General features: G+C 39.6%; 1 protein-coding gene across 3 annotated transcripts in view; it reads left to right on the top strand.

The window, feature by feature from the left end:
* Positions 1–8,512, top strand: part of TET1 (tet methylcytosine dioxygenase 1) — a 63,604-nt gene extending 55,092 nt beyond the window's left edge. For 2 of the 3 annotated variants that reach the window (XM_048310701.1, XM_048310702.1), the window contains 2 exons: positions 2,124–2,463; positions 4,775–8,512. In XM_048310701.1, coding sequence (XP_048166658.1) covers positions 2,124–2,463; positions 4,775–5,916 — 1,482 coding nt within the window. In that variant the 3' untranslated portion in view covers positions 5,917–8,512. Of the gene's footprint in view, positions 1–586; positions 2,464–4,774 lie in introns of those variants that run through there. The other variant, XM_048310703.1, reaches the window with a different exon arrangement.
* Positions 8,513–17,589: the final 9,077 nt, after the last annotated feature.

Below are 17,589 nucleotides of genomic sequence, written 5' to 3' on the forward strand. Positions count from 1 at the left end.
GGATTTAATCTTCAAGACGTTTTTCTGATTAGTGCATGGGCCAGTTACAGGCTGGAGATAGTATTCTAAAAGACCATTGCCCAGTTTCTGATGAAAACAAGTGGGAGCCAGGCCCCTCCATGCTGACTTCATTACTGCTTTTGTTTATAATTTAGAAGGGGAGAAGTGCACTGGGCTTTCTGAGAACATCAGTCATATATAATCATGCTCTCTTATATGTCTGACCCTCTCTCACCCTTCATGAATAATTTGGCATCTGCTGACCAGTTTCAAACAGATTTCACTGAACATGGCAGAAACTGAATTGTCTTTGGAGATTTTTTTAACCTCTTGTTGTGAGTTGTGAAGTGTCACTGTTGAGTGAGGGGAGCCGGATCCAGGGAGGAGGTAGCAGGGTCCTTGCAGCCATGGCCCTGAGCCTCAGGCAGGCCCCACTTCTGCTGGCTGGTGCCCAGCAGAGGTGGGAGCAGGGATCACTGCTGGGCCTGGGTGTGTGGGAGTGCGGGGATGGAGAAGCCCACAGGAAGTAAGGTGCCAATCGCTGCTCACGGAACAACTTGTTGTTTTTTCTAAATCTCCCTCATAGTGCAGAGGCTGCCCAGATGAGGTGAGTACGCATGGAGCCGGCACCTCAGTGAGCGCTACAAAGCAGCTGCTAAATGCCTTAGAGCCCCCTCTCCATCCCTTCCAACTGCCTCCTGAAAAGCTCTTCCTTGTCTCTGCCCCTCAGATTTCCTCCTTTTGCTGCTCTGCAACTGCTAAGCTTTGCATAGAGCTACTGATAAAGTCCTAGCCACCACCTTTTTGGTTCAGGATTTTTAGTTTGTGGTTCTGTAATTTTATTTTTCTAGAAATAATTGTGTGGCGCCTTTATGCAAAACCTGTGCTGTAAAATAAAAAATGTTTGGGTTTTCTTCACCCCCTAAATAATATTCTTCTCCTCTGGAATGTTAGGCATGGTGACAAGATTCTGGGAAATTGCATTGACTGTTCATGATAGGCATCATATTCAGCCTACACACTGCTGGAGTGATACGTTTCCATTTAGGGAGCACCATCTCATCCTTGGATGGTGCTCCCATTGCTTTATGTGTGTAGTTAGTAACTCCTGCGAAATAGCAGCTTACCTAAGCCATGATATTGATGTATGGCTTTCTAGCCATGTAGCAGTCCCTTGGGAATATAAGTGACAAAACTACAAAAGGGTGAATGTTTGTACACGTGCTCAGGCACACAGAGCTGTTGCCATCCCTTGGGAATGACACCAGGGATTATAGTGCCAGTGTTAGTGCTGCTTTCAAGGGGAAGGGTTAGTAAGAGCTGGAACTCAAGGAGTGCTGGAAATGTTCAGCACTTATAATGATGCTAAGAAAATGATTGCAATAAGTTGGAATATTTATTCACATTTCTGATGTGTGCTCATCAAACTGGATATAACCAGCACTCTCCTCTGGGCTCCAAGATCTCACAACACAGAATAACAGGAAGTAGGGCAGTAGCCTAGGAGAACATTTCCTGGGTCTTGTGAGTTAATTACAGCGGGGTGTTAAGAAAGTGTTGAGAGAGGGAGGGAGTTAGAGCTGAGATTTGCAAAAAATAGAGAGTGGTATGAGTGATTGTTTGTGCTGGTTTGGTTTTTTTTTTTCATTTGCCAGCCAAAACAAAAACAAAAACCAATTCCAAATCATAGAACAAATTCCAGATCGTAGACGCTTGTTGTTTAATGCAAAAATAATTTTTTGTATTTTGTAATCCTTAAAAATTAATCTGAACATCCAAGATACATTTATGTATTAAAAGAAAATAATCTGAGTGCTTAGGAACTTACAGTATGTTTACAGCTGAGATTATTTACCAAGGTTGGCATATATTTGTAGATACTGTAAGCTGAGCCAAAATTTCACTTTCCCATCCAAGACACGTGCCTTGATCTTGAAGTACTAATAGTTTTTCTGTGTCATTGTAGATCAAACAAGTATTTGTCAGATGTTTGCATTTGAAAGCCCTATAGCATTGTGGCCATAGAATACAAGTAAGCAGTGAAGCCTAGGATGACTGCCTGAGTCTCTACGTAACTTGTGGTTTGTGTGTGGTTTATTTGTAACTGATTCTGCTCGTGCCAGGTCTGTACGTTAACGAAGGAAGATAACCGGAGAGTGGGGGTGATTCCAAGCGATGAACAGCTCCATGTGTTGCCTCTTTACAAAATCTCACAAACAGATGAGTTTGGCACTGAAGAGGGCCTGGAAGCCAAGATAAAAGCCGGAGCCATACAGGTGCTCACAGCGTTCCCCAGAGAAGTGCGAATGTTGGCTGAGCCTCTCAGAGCTACCAAGAAGAAGAAACCAGACACAAGGAGGACCCCGACTGAAAAGCAGCCATTAATAGATAAAAAATATTCAACACCAGTAAAACTGAAAACTGAAGCCCCAGAAAATCTTGGCAACACTTTGCATTGTTTAGGTGAGTGATGCTTATGAAATTCTGACAGTTGGTTCTGGTTCTGTGTTCTGATACACATCTGATGGGAGGGAAAAGCTCCTTTAAAATAAACTACTTGTATATTCTGCATTTTAAGGGCTAATGAACAAGTCACTGTAGCCAGTGTTGTCTCTTGGTGCAGAAAAGAATACAGGTGATTACCCAAAAATAGTCTGTTGGTGTGTCAATGCCTGTGAAGTATTTCCAAGTTCCCTTATTCTAATAAATAATGGCAGTTTGACCATCCTGAAAGAACATTGTTGGAATGTTTACCTAAATAAGCAACTTGAATTTCTGTCACTTTAAAGTACAAGAACTGTGTTCTCCACTTCCTATGGCAGATAATGGCTTTCTCAGAATCTGAGCTGTGATAATTTCCTATCAATGGCACGGACGCTGCTGCACAGCAAGAGATTTGCAAAATCTCCCAGGTTTTATCAAATGACAGTGCAAATTGTCCCTTGCAGGACTGTTAACAAGGAGCAGGGCAATGGAGTCTGTCAGCAGCAGGTGCCAGGGAGGCCGTGTTTTTTCCTCTGCCACAGCCCCCGTCTGGGCAGTACAGAGCTGTGTCTGGGCCGAGGTGTGCGGAGGCACTGCTGGTCTACACTGTGGTACCCGGTGTCAGATCTTGGGTCAGGCCTCCACAGGGTAGGACTTATTGGATGGGACTGGGCAGTAATGAGAAGTTAGAAAAGAAGGAAGAGGTGGAAGAAGCCATGGATGAAGAAGCCATGGACTTAAAATCTCTGATTAGCACGTGAAAGATGAAATTGAAGCACAGCCTGTTAGGAAGAGAGGAAAATTAGCCCATCTGCTGTAATTTTGAATTTTATTTCATGAGAGACATCCAGACCTATGTAGCAGATTTAAGGGGAGGAATAACAGGTAAACATATTTCAAAGAATGTCTGCATTTTGGGGGGGATAACATTTAAAAAACAAAAATCCACTTGCTACACTTTCGTAATTGAGTGCTGTGGGTTGTTAAAACTTATTTTCACACTGTGGGTCTCTCTTCTGAGGTGATGGAGAACGCAATTCTCAAATGCTGTGTTTAAAATCTTTAGGGCAAAGGCCTTGCTCTGGGGTGGGGGCTGTTAATGTCATTAAATGCTTTGTGTTTTATTTCATAGAATGGGTTTTTAAAGAGTTGGATGTGGCCTCCTCATGTCCCCATACAGCTTTCAGTTTTTGCATGCTAACTATTGTGCCTGTCATTATATCATTTTGAATTTTTTGCATTCCTATTGGAGGAATGTTTTTAATTCGTCACTGATTTATAAATTACTAGGAGACAGAGTAGAAGAAAGAATAGTGCTCCTACACTGTGTAAAAACAACCATTCTGTGTATTTATGGAATAAAGAACACTGACAGAGACAGTCTTTTACGAGAGTAAGCAAGGGCTCTCTGGGGGGTGCCCGTCTGCTGGCAAAACACATGTGAAGCCATTGCAGAGCATGATGCAAAGCCCATCATAGTCGATGGAATTCTTTCCCACTGCTCCCATGGACTCTGGGCTGAACCTACCCATGATGAGAATCAGTCATGTGAGGAGCCTGTTCCCCAACCAAGCCCAGCAGTAGGCAGCCATGGCTAGAAATTGATTAGGAAACTGACAGAAATTGAACAAGGATGTCTGCACAGAGATCTGAAATAATGAAGCAATTAGATGGAAAGATGGAAGAAAGCCAAATCACATGACTCAAAATTCATTTTGTAAGGATGGATTTACCTGGAGCATGTTGCCACATGCTTTTTTTTTAAAGACAATTTCTGAGCCAGTATTGGAATGCATGAATCATTGTAATTCAGTAACTGTTTTTGCTGTGATGGACAAGATCCATAAACAAGCTCTTTCCCTTTGATCATAATGTGGGGTTAAGGCAGGTCAGAATTTTGACTGATTCACAGGCTGAATTTCAGACTGAATTTCATCAACTATGTAAAAACTGAAGGCCAGCAGTCAGCTGCTGGCAAGCATTTCTGTAGGACTGGGCTGTGTGAATTGGGATTCAGTGGTTATTTCATTTTATCTGTTTATTTTCTTCATCCCTCTGTGAAATACCTTTCCATTTTATACACCAGCAGCCTGACTGGAAATGGTTAAGGTGTTAATTGAGCAAGGTTATTTTAGATATATGTATACATACATAGAGATATTCCTAAAAAGCTAAAAATCACCATTTTGAAAAATCTGTACTCAGTGTGCATTTTTCATGTTAGAAAGCAAGTAAGAGAGGTATTTTATAGATTGAGAAGTACTTACACTTTGGTGTGCATTTCTTCTAGGGAACAAAACAGATGCTTTAAAACCTGGAATAAAAATGGAGACTTCCAACCACCTTTATGCCATGAAACATACTTCAAACACTACTAAAAATTGCTCTTTATTGAAACAGTACACGACTTCCTCCCCCTTTAAGGTGGATAGTTTACATCCCTATCCGTCTCTCGCACATAAGCCTGGCCTAACTGCAGTGACTAATATTCAACAAGATTTTTCAGTTCCCTACGGGTATTTTGAATGCAGTACCAAGCAACCTCATGTGACACCTTATGTTAATTGCAAGAACTTTGATGTGTCAGTCAAAGACTATACTGGAATTCTGCTGAACGATAAGGTGAATGGTGTGCCACCGATTCTTCCCGAGGTCACTGCTCCAGGCCTCCCAGCCCACAAAGAGCCCCTGCCCACTATACTTGAACATCAGCCAGACAAACAGAATTGTCAACTTCAGTTGGACAATTCTCCTTTCTCAGAGATGATCAGCTCTTGTGACTCATCAGTACCGCTAAGCTCTTCAGCAAAGGATGCCATCATAAATGAAGCTGACTCTTCCCATGGGTGCCCAGGGGAAAAGGGCAGCTCCCATCAAGGACAAATGTGTGACTTTGACTGTGTTGACGAAAAGCAAAACAGTGCACTGGGACAGCCGGCTGATTCTGAAGAAAAGGCTGAGGAATTGTGGTCAGACAGTGAGCACAATTTTTTGGATGATGACATTGGTGGGGTTGCTGTGGCACCTTCTCATGGTTCTATCTTAATTGAATGTGCAAGACGTGAACTCCATGCTACCACACCAATTAAAAAACCCAACCGCAATCATCCCACAAGAATTTCTTTAGTTTTTTACCAACACAAAAATTTAAATGAGCCAAAACATGGTTTAGCGATGTGGGAAGCAAAGATGGCTGAAAGGGCGAAAGAAAAAGAAAAAGAAGCAGAACGATTAGGAACAGAGAATCCTGAACTGAACTCTAGCAACAGGAAAGCAAAGCAACCAAGTGAAAACAGAGGTATTTTTTATGAAGACAATGAGTTCAACCAAATTCCATCCCGCAGAGCATTAACAGTAACCAAGGATAACGTAATCACAGTATCTTCGTACGCCCTGACAAGAGTGGCAGGGCCCTACAACCATTGGGCGTAGGTGCTGGTGTGGTGTGCCCCTCCTGGTGCAGTTACATGGTGTTTCTTTAAGGTGCTGTTAAAGAACAAGTCTCGCGTCGTTTACTATTTGCTCATCTCAACCATTTTAAGGCTGAGGTAAAAACAAAAAAAAAGGGGGGGATTTCTTCTTAAACTGTGACTTTAACATTTCGTGGTGCTCAAGCACATTTTAAGCAAAAAAAAAGTTCTATAGTTTTAATACATTCTAAAAAAGATTTTGTTTAGGTTATTAACCTTGATTGAATCATTCAGTTTATTACCTTTAGGAATTTATATTTTGGTGCTTTAAATCGTCTGTTTACTACAAAAATCATTTATAGGGATTTTAACAGGTTCACGTTTTATGGTGTTAAATCAAGTTATACAGTTATAGCTCTACACAGCTCTTGGTGCTTAACCACATCAAACAGTAAAAAATAAATAAGCTGAATTATTACTTCATGGTGCCATTGCTTTAACAACTTCCAACCATTGCTATATAGTCCAAATTACACATAAATCTTTTAGAAAACCAATGAATTTTATTCTTTAGATTTGTCAGTAGAATGAAGTTATTGGTAATGATGGCTGGAAGTTGTTTCTAAGCTGTAAATATATATTTTAAAAGCACTTTCTATTTTTAAAATTAACTTGAAATAGTATAGTATAAGGATCATATTGTCTAAGGTTTGTGCATACTCTACAGAAGAAGTGATTTTATTCTTGCTGTGTAGAGTTCCATGGTGTTACAGCTGCAGGATGTATGCTGATAGCATATGTGGTTGTTTTTAACTTGCCCTTTTTCATTGAAGATTTTATGTTGCATATAAACAAACAGTTATGGATTATAGAAACTTTTATTCTTTTTCAAGAGAGTGTACAAACGTGAAATGAGGAGATGCCTGGTCAATACATGTGTTGCTACTGGGAGTTATGAATATTATCTGGGTTTTTTTAAAGGCAGCATTTGTTACGGTTTCTTTGAGCAGTAAGTGCATCAGTCTCATTTGTTTGCAGCGTTCTAAGTTAACATGGCAACCAAATGTTCCTAATGCCTCAGGGGTAGGATTGTTTTGGGATAAAAAAATACCCCCTAGAGCTGCCTTATTCTATTCTGATAAAAAAAATAATTTGGGAAAAATACAAAGGAAGTGTTGGAAAACTATCAAATTTCTAATATTTAGCAGCAAATTTTTTGTTAAGAATAACCTATCTGTAATATTCACCAACTTTCTGAGTTCAGTTTTTTTACAAAAATGTTTTGTAAATTTTTGAAGCAATTTATACATTTCACATGGAAAGGGTTGTATCCTTCCTTTAAATTTATGTTCTTCATTTCTCTTGAGAAAGTGACATCATGAAACGAGTATTTGCTAAACCAGAGGGAAAACAGACACTCCATTGCTTTTAAATACTGTAGCATCCCACTCTTCTTTCTGATTCTCCTCTCCTATGTATTTCTTGTTTAAACTTATTTATTTAAACAAATGACCAAATGACAACGTTAGCTAAGGACTGACCTCATCCTGCAACTTCTTCCATGCGAGCCAGTTGGAGCCAGGAGGAGCACTGACGCCAGGACTCCCTGAGGTCCAAGCACTGCAGGATCAGGCCCACACACAAAGCTCTCCCCTCCTTCTGCCTCGGCGCCCGCCCCGGCTGGGGAACCTGTAGGTAGAATGAAGTCACTTTTCCAGTGTGAAAACATACTAATAATATACTTGATAATATTATACTGTAGTGGTGCTGTATAGAGGAATATGAACTATCTGGATCTGCTTTATTTAAAGACAAGGTGCTTTTTCCTTGAGAAGCTGAAGTGCAAGAACTCTATTTACAGTTTCGGTACGAAAAGTACATCAATGGTGTTTTAAACACATAGTGCTAGTCAGGACCTTGGTGCTACAAATCCTTTGGTGCGGCTGTAGATCCATGAGACTGTTCTCCTGTAGCCACGTGAAGCGTTTGCAGGAGCCAGGTCTGAAGTAGCAATCACTATGTCATGATCTTGGGTTCAGTTCTGCAGATTCCTGTTCAAATTAACAAAGCTATTGATGGCAGAGGATGGAGGAATTGAACCAGTTCTTTGTATCTTACCTATTTTAACTAAGACTTGTAAAAACCGGGTATGCTGCAAATTTTAGTTCAAATCTTAATATTAAATAGAGGATACGAAGGGATTGTAAATAATGATAAAACAGAACCAATATTATGCCATTGTTTTGTACCAGCAGTTTTATGCTTATTGACTATGTAATATACAGTATACATCAAATCATTATGGTATTTTGTGTGCCTTAGATTTCCATTTTAAAACTTGTATATTTTTGGTGAGCTGAAGATTACTAGGAATTGCAGCTGTTCATACAGTCAGTAGTACTGTACATTCCTTAGCTGTTCCAGTCATGTATTTGTCCCACACCATGTACAGATTTGTTCATTGGTTTCACCGATAGCCCTGACAGCTTCAGTTTCTGAAATGCTGTAATTCAGCACTCCCATGTGATAAATTTTCTACACAAAATTAGTAAGTTACAGAGCCATCTCTTTACCTTTTAAAATGTTCATACCATTAAAGTGGATAATTTTTACTTGAATCATCTCCTACAAATGCCTGTATTTTACTTATTGGAAACTTCGGATAAAAATGTTCCATTGAAAAACCAGCAGCTTCCCTCTTAGAAGTGAGGCACTGAAAGGTGGATCTAAAAGGATCCCTTCAAACAGGTAGCCCAGGTCTACTTTTTCTTGAAATGGCAATTCTAACAAAGAAATGCGTATCTTAACATAATTAATACTATTAACTGATAGGTGCTAAACTCACAGTTACTACTTCATTAATTTTACTTACATGAGAGAAATATACCATCTGTACAATAACATATCACCCACGGTGCTCTTTCCCTGGCTGTCTATCACCTAAACTGCTTTTTCAATGTGTCCTACTAGGCAGGTTGTCCACTTCTACTTCCTGCTGGACACGTAGTGGGTTGTGATTTGAGAAGCTGATCCTTTCTATTGCTGTACTGCAGTATAGAAAATGCAACTATTTACTGGTTTTACAACTCTGTGCTATTTCTTGTAACACTTCAGAATATTTATCAGTCTTGTAGACAAATTGTGTTGTTTTCAGTAAGGTTATAATTTCATAACAGTATTTATCTCTTAAAATCTTCAACTCTGTGGGTCTGTTCTTTCCTTTGCCGCCCACACAACCACATGTAATTTGCTCTTATGTTTTAACCCAAGTCCTTCTTGGGTAGCCAGACCAGGAGCTGGATCTAAAATTAAGGTAGCTGGCTAGGTCAGACCTGCACATTTTACTTGGTTTCCGTCAGGTGGCACAAAGTTCTGGGTGAAAAACCAGCACATGGATTCAGGTGTGGGCTGGCAGCGGGGTGTGCTTGTCTTTGGATCATTTTTTACAGTATACCAGCAAAAACTGTCATGATTCAACACAGGACACCTCTGACTTCCCAGAAGAAATGTGTCTCATCCCTTTGTCCATTGGGTCCAGTACTATGACTCCACCTCCGCTGTGGAGGGGAGGAGCAGGCCTTGTTGCAGGACCAGTTCTGTTTGACTCCCTGTGGCAGTTGCTGCAGTTGTATCCAGTTAAACAGTGAATTTACTGATTTTTCACATGCTAGTGTATTGCAGGAAATAGAAAGAAATATTTCTATAAATACTTCAGTCACAAGATCTAAGAAGTTTTATAAATACTTACAAATACTTGCAGCTTCCAACTTATAACAGTTGTATTCAGATTTTTTAAGGACTTTGTAGGCTAACTTTTACTTAAGAATCTTAACTGCTGGTGAAAGTCCTTGTCTTACCTATGATAGTGCTTCTCTAGATGTAGAACAGGAAATAACTACTATTTTGAGGAACATTTTATGTTAAGCATGGGTAAACGACAAGTTGTCTAGTACTTAAGATTCTTTCTAACATACAACTGCATGGGGGCTTTTAAAAGACCTTTTTAATTTCATTGCAATATTAACTCAATTTGGTGGATTAAATTTGGGTCCTGTTCACACTGCTGCAGCCCTGCTGACTGCAAAGTGCTCATTTACCAAGTTTTCCTGCAATTTCCGTATTTAATTGGATGGATATGGACAACAGTTGACCAATGTCTGTGCCAACTCAGACGTCAGTCTTGCTCTTTCACTTCCCATGCAACTTCTCTAATGTTGAAATTAACTCCCATTTATCAAGCAGCCATCAGCTTTGTAATACATTTTTATATATGGTTGTTTTCTTTTCCATAGAAATCCTGTAATTTCTAGGCTATCAGAAGGAAATAGCTGTGCTCTCAGATACACAAAAAACTCAATTGCACGGGCACTTCCATGCTTTGTGTATGTTAACACCAGTTACATTCAGGCAGTGTGGGACAAACTCTTTCAGGCTTATTGTGGTCACTAAAATTCAGATTAGGGTCTTTGTGATGTCTACTCATAAAATTGTGTTTTATTTCTTGTGTGCAAGCTGTCTGCCAAGCTGTGACGATCTGATCTTAAATAGCAATTAGAGAGGAGGAACAGTCCAATCACATTTGAGAATTCCTGCTTTTTTAGGTCTTGATCTGACTTGCAGAAGGAAGTGTGGAGGGAGTATCTTTCTATTGATTATTGTGACACCACGGTACTGCACTGCAATGGCTGTGTCACAGCACTGCTCTAACCAGTAAGATGTTTCATTGTGGGTATTATGTACAAATTCACCTCTTTCCGCAGTTCCTCCACAGACAAAAATCTCTCCTTTGGTCTCTGCCTGCAGATACTGGTTTAAAAAAAAAAAAGGTTGGAGAGAGTTAGTCTCTCTTGACCCTTTCTTGATCTGTGTAGACAAAAAAGGTAGCAAGCACTGCTGTCATCACCAGCCTGCTGCCCCTTCCCACCATCAAGATAGAGAATATAGAAAGCTGATGGGATGCTGGTTGGACTTGATGGTCTTCAAGGTCCTTTCCAACCTTAATGATTCTCTGCACAGCATAAGTAAATCACAGGCAAAGTTGTGAAGGTACAATTGGTTTTTGAGTCAACCTATGTACATGTAATTGCTGTGATACTTCTTTATACAAACACTTCTTTTGGTCCATCTGACTTTAAATTCAGTAGCTTATTTTATTTTGTTTGTGACACACTTATATTCTCCTTGAATCTAAAACAGAGTGCCCAGTGTCAAAAGTCTAGAGGACGTGGCTACTTTAACAGTTCAGGAAGTGGTTTTAGTCTGTTCTGGGATTACCTGATGTTTAGTCAGTCTTCACAAGTTGTCTGTGTGCTGCTTTAGGATGTTGCTACAAAATTACTTAAAGGAAAGAGTTTTACATTTGAGGTTTCCTGAATGACCAAGGATTTCTAATAGTAGAACCTGATCAGGCACCAGGATACATACGGATAACTTCTTCTAAGGAGTAGTTGAAAATACGCTGTGTTTATTACTTCCCTGTTAAAACTTTTTTGGTTCTTTTAGAATAGGAAAAACTTTTTGTTTAATACTGGCACATGACTAAATTATGAAGACTTAGTTCTACATGATGCTGTGTTGTCTCCCTGAAAAACACTTAATATGGCTAGTGTTGATTAGTAGATACCACTTTCTACTCTGTACAGGTGACATTGGATACTCGCCACCTTTCTCACTCCATGGTCTTTCTGGATCATCAGCTTTGGTTAGCAGTTAGTGCTGGCTCACTTTCTCACCTGCTGCTGAATGCTTTCAATGCTTGTAACTACTCCAAAGTTTTTCCCTTTGCAGATCTGCTTCAGCACTTGGCATCAGCAGCACAGCTGTCAGCCTGCCCACAAGTCCCCCTGCACGCTGCCCTGCTTTGTATGAAAATCAGCCATCTTCATCTCAGGAATGTCATATGAAGCTATTCTCCTTGGGACTCTCCCCCTAAAATCCATGTCTTTGTCATCTGGAACAGACTACCCGGAGAAGCTGTGGCTGCCCCATCCCTGTAAGTGTCCCAGGCCAGGCTGGACAGGGCTTGAAGCAACCTGGTATAGTGGAAGGTGTCCCTGCCCATGGCAGGGGGTTGGAACACGGTGAGCTTTAAGGTCCCTTCCAACCCAAGCCAGTCTGTGATTCCATGATCTTACATTCTATATGTTACAGTTCTAGGGCTTTTACTTCATGTTTTTTCATACAGAGCCTAGAATATTACAATTGGGATTTTTAAAAATTCCAATAGAGAGGGACAATTCATAATCTGTCAAAATCACTGTTTTCTTACTTTTTTTAATCAAATAATCAATTTTCCAGTTACTTTTCAGATTTTTTGATGTAGTTTTGACAATCTGTTCTTGTATCTGCAAGTAGCCAAACAAAAGAGACTTTGCAAAACTGATCACCCCCTGAGAAGAAAAAGTCATCCCTTCTCAGAGTACAGGATTTTATGTTGGTAGCATCTCTGTGGAATGGCCTCTTGTCTTTTGAGTCACTCTTAACAGCTCTGCTCAGTTCCTGGCATAAGACAGCTGCTGCAGCCCCTGCACGATTGCAAGAGCAGGAGCAATCAATCATGTTTCTTTATGTTTTCTGGTTAGATCAGTCACAGTCTTTGTAAGATATCCAAGTATTATGTAAGTTAAATGCCTGAACTAACACAGGACTGCTTGGAAAAAAGATGTTCTTCCTCTGTGGCAAAAAATGGAATTGAAGGAGCTTGAGAAGAAAATAATTAAGTAGTTACTGCGTTTTATTAAAGGGTATTGAGGTATCAGCATCACTGTTTCTTCATGTCTTTCTGAGACATAAAGACTTCAGGATTCTTTTTCCAATCCAGTTCCCCAGTTCATCATCCCAACAATTGCTCATGGTGTTTAACCATGAGCTAGCTTCAGTTTTAAAAGATGCAAGATGCTTCTTGATGCTGTATCCCTAATTCTTCCAGACAGTGTATTTTCCTTTCTTTTTCTACTGGGCCATTATATATGGCATTTTTCCACATGCACTTCTATTCAAATGCTAGAATCTTCCAACAGCATACTTGCAGTGAATGCAAGACTGGGGTGCTAAATAACATGAAGGTGACTTGCTTTGGTGTGAGTGATTAACGGTGCTTTTTTCAACACTTTGCACACCTTACACACATTCCTCACAAAGTCACAGAACACAGGTGTACACCTCAAAAACTATGTATGTAGGGAGGACAGGTTTGGCACTTAAACTACAGTTGCCGGTTACAGCAGATGAACTGTGTTCCAAAGAAGTGCTGTTGCAGTGGAGCAAGGGAACTGCTAGTTTTGATGTTCAGTAGTGCAGTTGTTGCCACAGAATGTTTTAATGCTGTCGTGGAAAGTTTTGTGACCTGATCAATATTTTTACATGTATATCTGTATTTTTATTATATTGTAATGGAAAAGGGTCTAGGGTTTGAGAGTTGTCTTAAAGTAAGAATGGAGGCCCTGATTCTCATTTATACTACTGTCCTTTGCATTGTATTGAAAGGATAAAGGGGCCTTAAATGGATGTTACTTTAGCTTACATCCTTCGGAGTATCCCATCACACTGATCAGAGTATAAAAGGACACTAGTATAAATCAAAACAGTTACCAAATGACTGATTTGTACAATCCTGAAATTAATTTCATGGTATCCCTACTGTGCACATACTGGCCAGTAACATCCAGATTGTTCTTAGTTTAGAAATACAGGTTGAAAAGAGACTTGCTTGGGTTTTATCAGGTTTTAAATATTTGCTTATATTGGCTGTCCTTTGCCCAACACGGTCTACAAAGACAATGTGGTAAAAGATTTGTACCTCTTGGTAATGGCCAGCCCAGAAATCTCTCAAAATTGTCAAAAATGCTGTTTTTAAGCTTTGGTAGTTTTTCTTAAAATACTTGCTACCCTTTATCATAACTTGGATCCCTTTTACTTGATGATATAGACTGGGGTTTTGACAATCTACTGAACTCCCGTTCTGTCCTGACTTCACACCCAGCAGAGTGCGCAGTGTTGCATGCTGTTGTCACACTCCGGTGAGTTTGGGGACATAAAGCTAAAAGCCAACACTTTCTGCCTTCCCTGACTGTGGTGCTACTTGCCAGGGAAAACCCTGGCATTGCTCTGCATGCCTGAGTCCTGCAGAGCTCCCCTTGCTGCCCATGGAAGTTTATGTAAACAACAGCCCCACTACATTGCAGTTAAGCAATGCAACGCAAACTTCTTGTTAAAAAAAAAATGTTTGAGGAAAAGGAAAGATACTTTCCTTCTTAAATTTTTACACTGCAGTGATACTGCAGAGCCTAATGAGAACAGATTTTGTGCCAGTTTTGCGAATGCCTGTCTAATCCATGCAACTCAAAAGGCAGCAGCTGAACTTCGTGAAGCTCTTGTCCTTTAAATGAAAAAGTAATTTTAGTCAAGAAGAACAAATGGGCTATCCCAGTACTGCTAAAAGAAAGCCAGTTCTAACCAATGCAAACATTCATACATTTCAGTCTTTACCAGTGAATTATTCTATGATAATTTGTTCAGTTTGGAAGAGACAGCTCTTCATAATGTGACAATATCATGCCAGGTCACAAGTACTGATCCAAATTTGCTATCATTAAGAACATAAATATGTAAGGACACACTGTACTGAAATGCTATGGCTAGTGAATTCCTTCCTGCCTTGGGAAGATAAAAGATTAACAATATGCCAGAGCAAAAGAAAAAAGTCATGGTTTTTTTTTCCTTCTCTCTTTCTTCTTTTCTCTCTTTCTTTCTTTCCTTGGGATGCATTTGATATTTATTTTTCAACTTTGAATTTGAGGTTTTATTCCCAGTTACCAACCTATTGTATTGAAATCTGGAACATAAAATTAACATTTTTAAGCAAAAGATTATGTACAGGGAGAAAAAAATCAGAAAGAAAAAGCACTTCATTATGTCACAGTATTTACAGGAGAAAGTGTAAAAATTATTTCTTTTCTGAAAAAAAAAATTTGGGGCCTGATTCTTTCCTAGTATAACTGAGCATAGCTCCCTGAGGCTGGTGGAGCTGGGCAGAGTTATGCTAGCTGAGAAACTGAACCTTAAAATCTTCTTTGCAGACAAGGGAACCCTTACCAGCAGTACTTGAAGACTTGTGAGTTGTGACTGCATGTTACTTGAAAGATCTAATTAAGCTATGTTTTTTGGTGCAAGCAGTTGTTGTACATGATTTCATGTTTATGTAGCAAGATGCATTGAAATGTTGATACTAGTATTCAAACATACATGTAAAAATTGTCGTTGTGGAAATTGTCTGTTCTGTTCTATTTTTCTTGTGTGTCTCATCTGTTTAGAATGTAAACTTTCTTTTTTTTTTTTTGTCCTAACTGAATAAGGCTAAATGAATACTGTAATTGAAAATATATTTTAAATCTTGTCATGAGTTTTTAAAAAGACTATTACAAATTGTATCATTCCTGATTACACAGAACTTTGTGGGTGGTTTTAAATAAATTTTATACTTCTATTTTGCACTTAGTCGTCTAATTTTTCTTTCCTGCTCTTAGCACTAATAACCACTATCATGTGTAGAAATGTATTTGTTAATTATCAATAGGACTACAGGGGCTTCACCCAAAACATCAGCAGGCTTCTGCACTGGAAAGGGACAGGCATAAATCCAGTCCCTGTTCTCAGTCTGCCTCTGTTTCAGGCTGTCCCCAGGTCAAGAGAAGTAAGAGAAGCAGCCAGAAAAGCTGAGCTTCGTTTTCTGACTAAAAAGGACAAAACAGCTTGTGAACACGTCTGCTCAGTGTCTTTTTGCTACCTGTCTGGCAGAGCAAGCTTATGGGAATCATTTACTGTGGCATGCTGGAAATATTTCAGGTTTTATTTGCTGCAAATCAGAGGGTATGGTTGGGGTTTTTTTCTCAAAACTGACCTCAGCCATTAGCCTGCTTTACTGACATTGTAGTGCACAACAACAATACTAAACAGAATCCATGTTGTTTAGATCTGAAGGAGGAATGCAACTCTGCTCATACTTGCGCCTTCTCCAGTAAGTACAGCAGCAAAATAATAAGCAAAAATAATCTTGCAGGTAACTGAAATCTCCTAGAAAGCAGAAAAATGCTGCTATCCTCTGGCTTCACTAATGCCCTGGAAAGAAACTACATCGTGTGATATGGTACATCTGATTCCTGGGAGATGGATGTGGTCATCCAGCAGGGAGGCCTTGACCCTCCTATGTAAGCTGCTGCTCTTTTAGAGGATAATCCCTACTGGGGTTTTATAGCAACATCTCCCAAGGTGCCCCAGGCCCTCTCTGAACTGTACTATTTTCTTCAACAGAATCACACATTCCAGGGTTCGATATTAGAGTCAGGAACCCCTCACCACAGGTGTCTTAAGAAAGCATATGGATTTTGAAAGGTGCTTCAAGACTTGGACCAGACCCAAAAACATCATTACTGAGGAAGAGCTATCAATGAGGAACATTTCCCAGGTCCTTTGAATATACTGCTAGCCACCTGCATATTGCCTGCCCCTGGCATTCCCACTGGCAGTGTGATCCCAAACAGAGCTGTATTTCCTCATACATGATGAAGCACGTTACATAGAGGGGTTTTAAAGCATAGCTGCACCTCTACCTTATGGGAACAAAACCAAACCAGATTCACCTGCCCTGGTGTCCCTGTTGCCAAAAATGGGGTTACCACCTGGAGATGGCATTACTGCTTTTTCTATATCCTGAATTTCTTATATACATTATGCAAGGTAATAGAATATTGATGTAGTACAGTTGGTTGCTTTTAAATTCTTAATCCTTAGATTGCAATGCCTACTAAAATGGTGTTAATTGTTAACAATTGATTAAGCTGCAAAATAAGCTTTTTTGTTGGTACTACAGTTAAAAGTTTCCTGTAGTACTCCTATACTGCTAAAGATCGTAGAATGCTAAGATTTGCTGTTCAACAATGCTAATGTTGATTACTGCTGTTGATAATGAATGTTTAACACAGAGTATTAGTTTACATTCAGAAGGGTATTCATCAAAATATTGGACTTTCTGTGCACTGTGTATATCAGAACAAGCGACATACTCTAATGTCATTTAAACACAAGCAAGGTAATGCTTTAATTAGTGTTTTGGTTCAAGAAGCAGCCTAGGTAGTCTAAAATAAAATACCAGTAATCCCTATCTGTGCTTTTAATCTTAGACAAACTGAAGAAATATTTAAAATGTGGAAATTTAAACACAGCCATTTCAGTAAACATTGGCTTGAGCACAATTCCCAAGATAGGCCTCCAATTCCATGTCCAGTCTGTTTACTTCTGGGTACTCTTTTGCTTGTGTGATATATACCACTAATACAAAATCCTTACATTCTTAGCACTTGAATTCTTGAAAATGTCCATGTCTTTTTACACCAGGCCAAAAATTACTTACAATCCTGCTGTACCGTGTGTACATCTCCATTTGTAACATAACTGGGTAATACTTTCACGATGTTTGATCCTAAAGGAGTCCTAAATTGCTGCTAGAGGCATGACCTAGCCTTTTTTCAGCTCCTAACAGCAAAACCTTTGTTTCCTGTGGTGTAAAAAGTCAGCATTTCAGTTTCTTGTGACCACTTTGTTTTACATACAGACTCTGTTTTTGCATGAGAATGACTTTGACTCCCTTCACTTGAGGAATCCCTTCAGGGAAATAAAGCACTAAGCCAGTGCTTCATCA

The sequence above is a fragment of the Corvus hawaiiensis genome, chromosome 8, assembly GCF_020740725.1.
Source record: "Corvus hawaiiensis isolate bCorHaw1 chromosome 8, bCorHaw1.pri.cur, whole genome shotgun sequence".
In the NCBI taxonomy this organism is placed as follows: domain Eukaryota; kingdom Metazoa; phylum Chordata; class Aves; order Passeriformes; family Corvidae; genus Corvus; species Corvus hawaiiensis.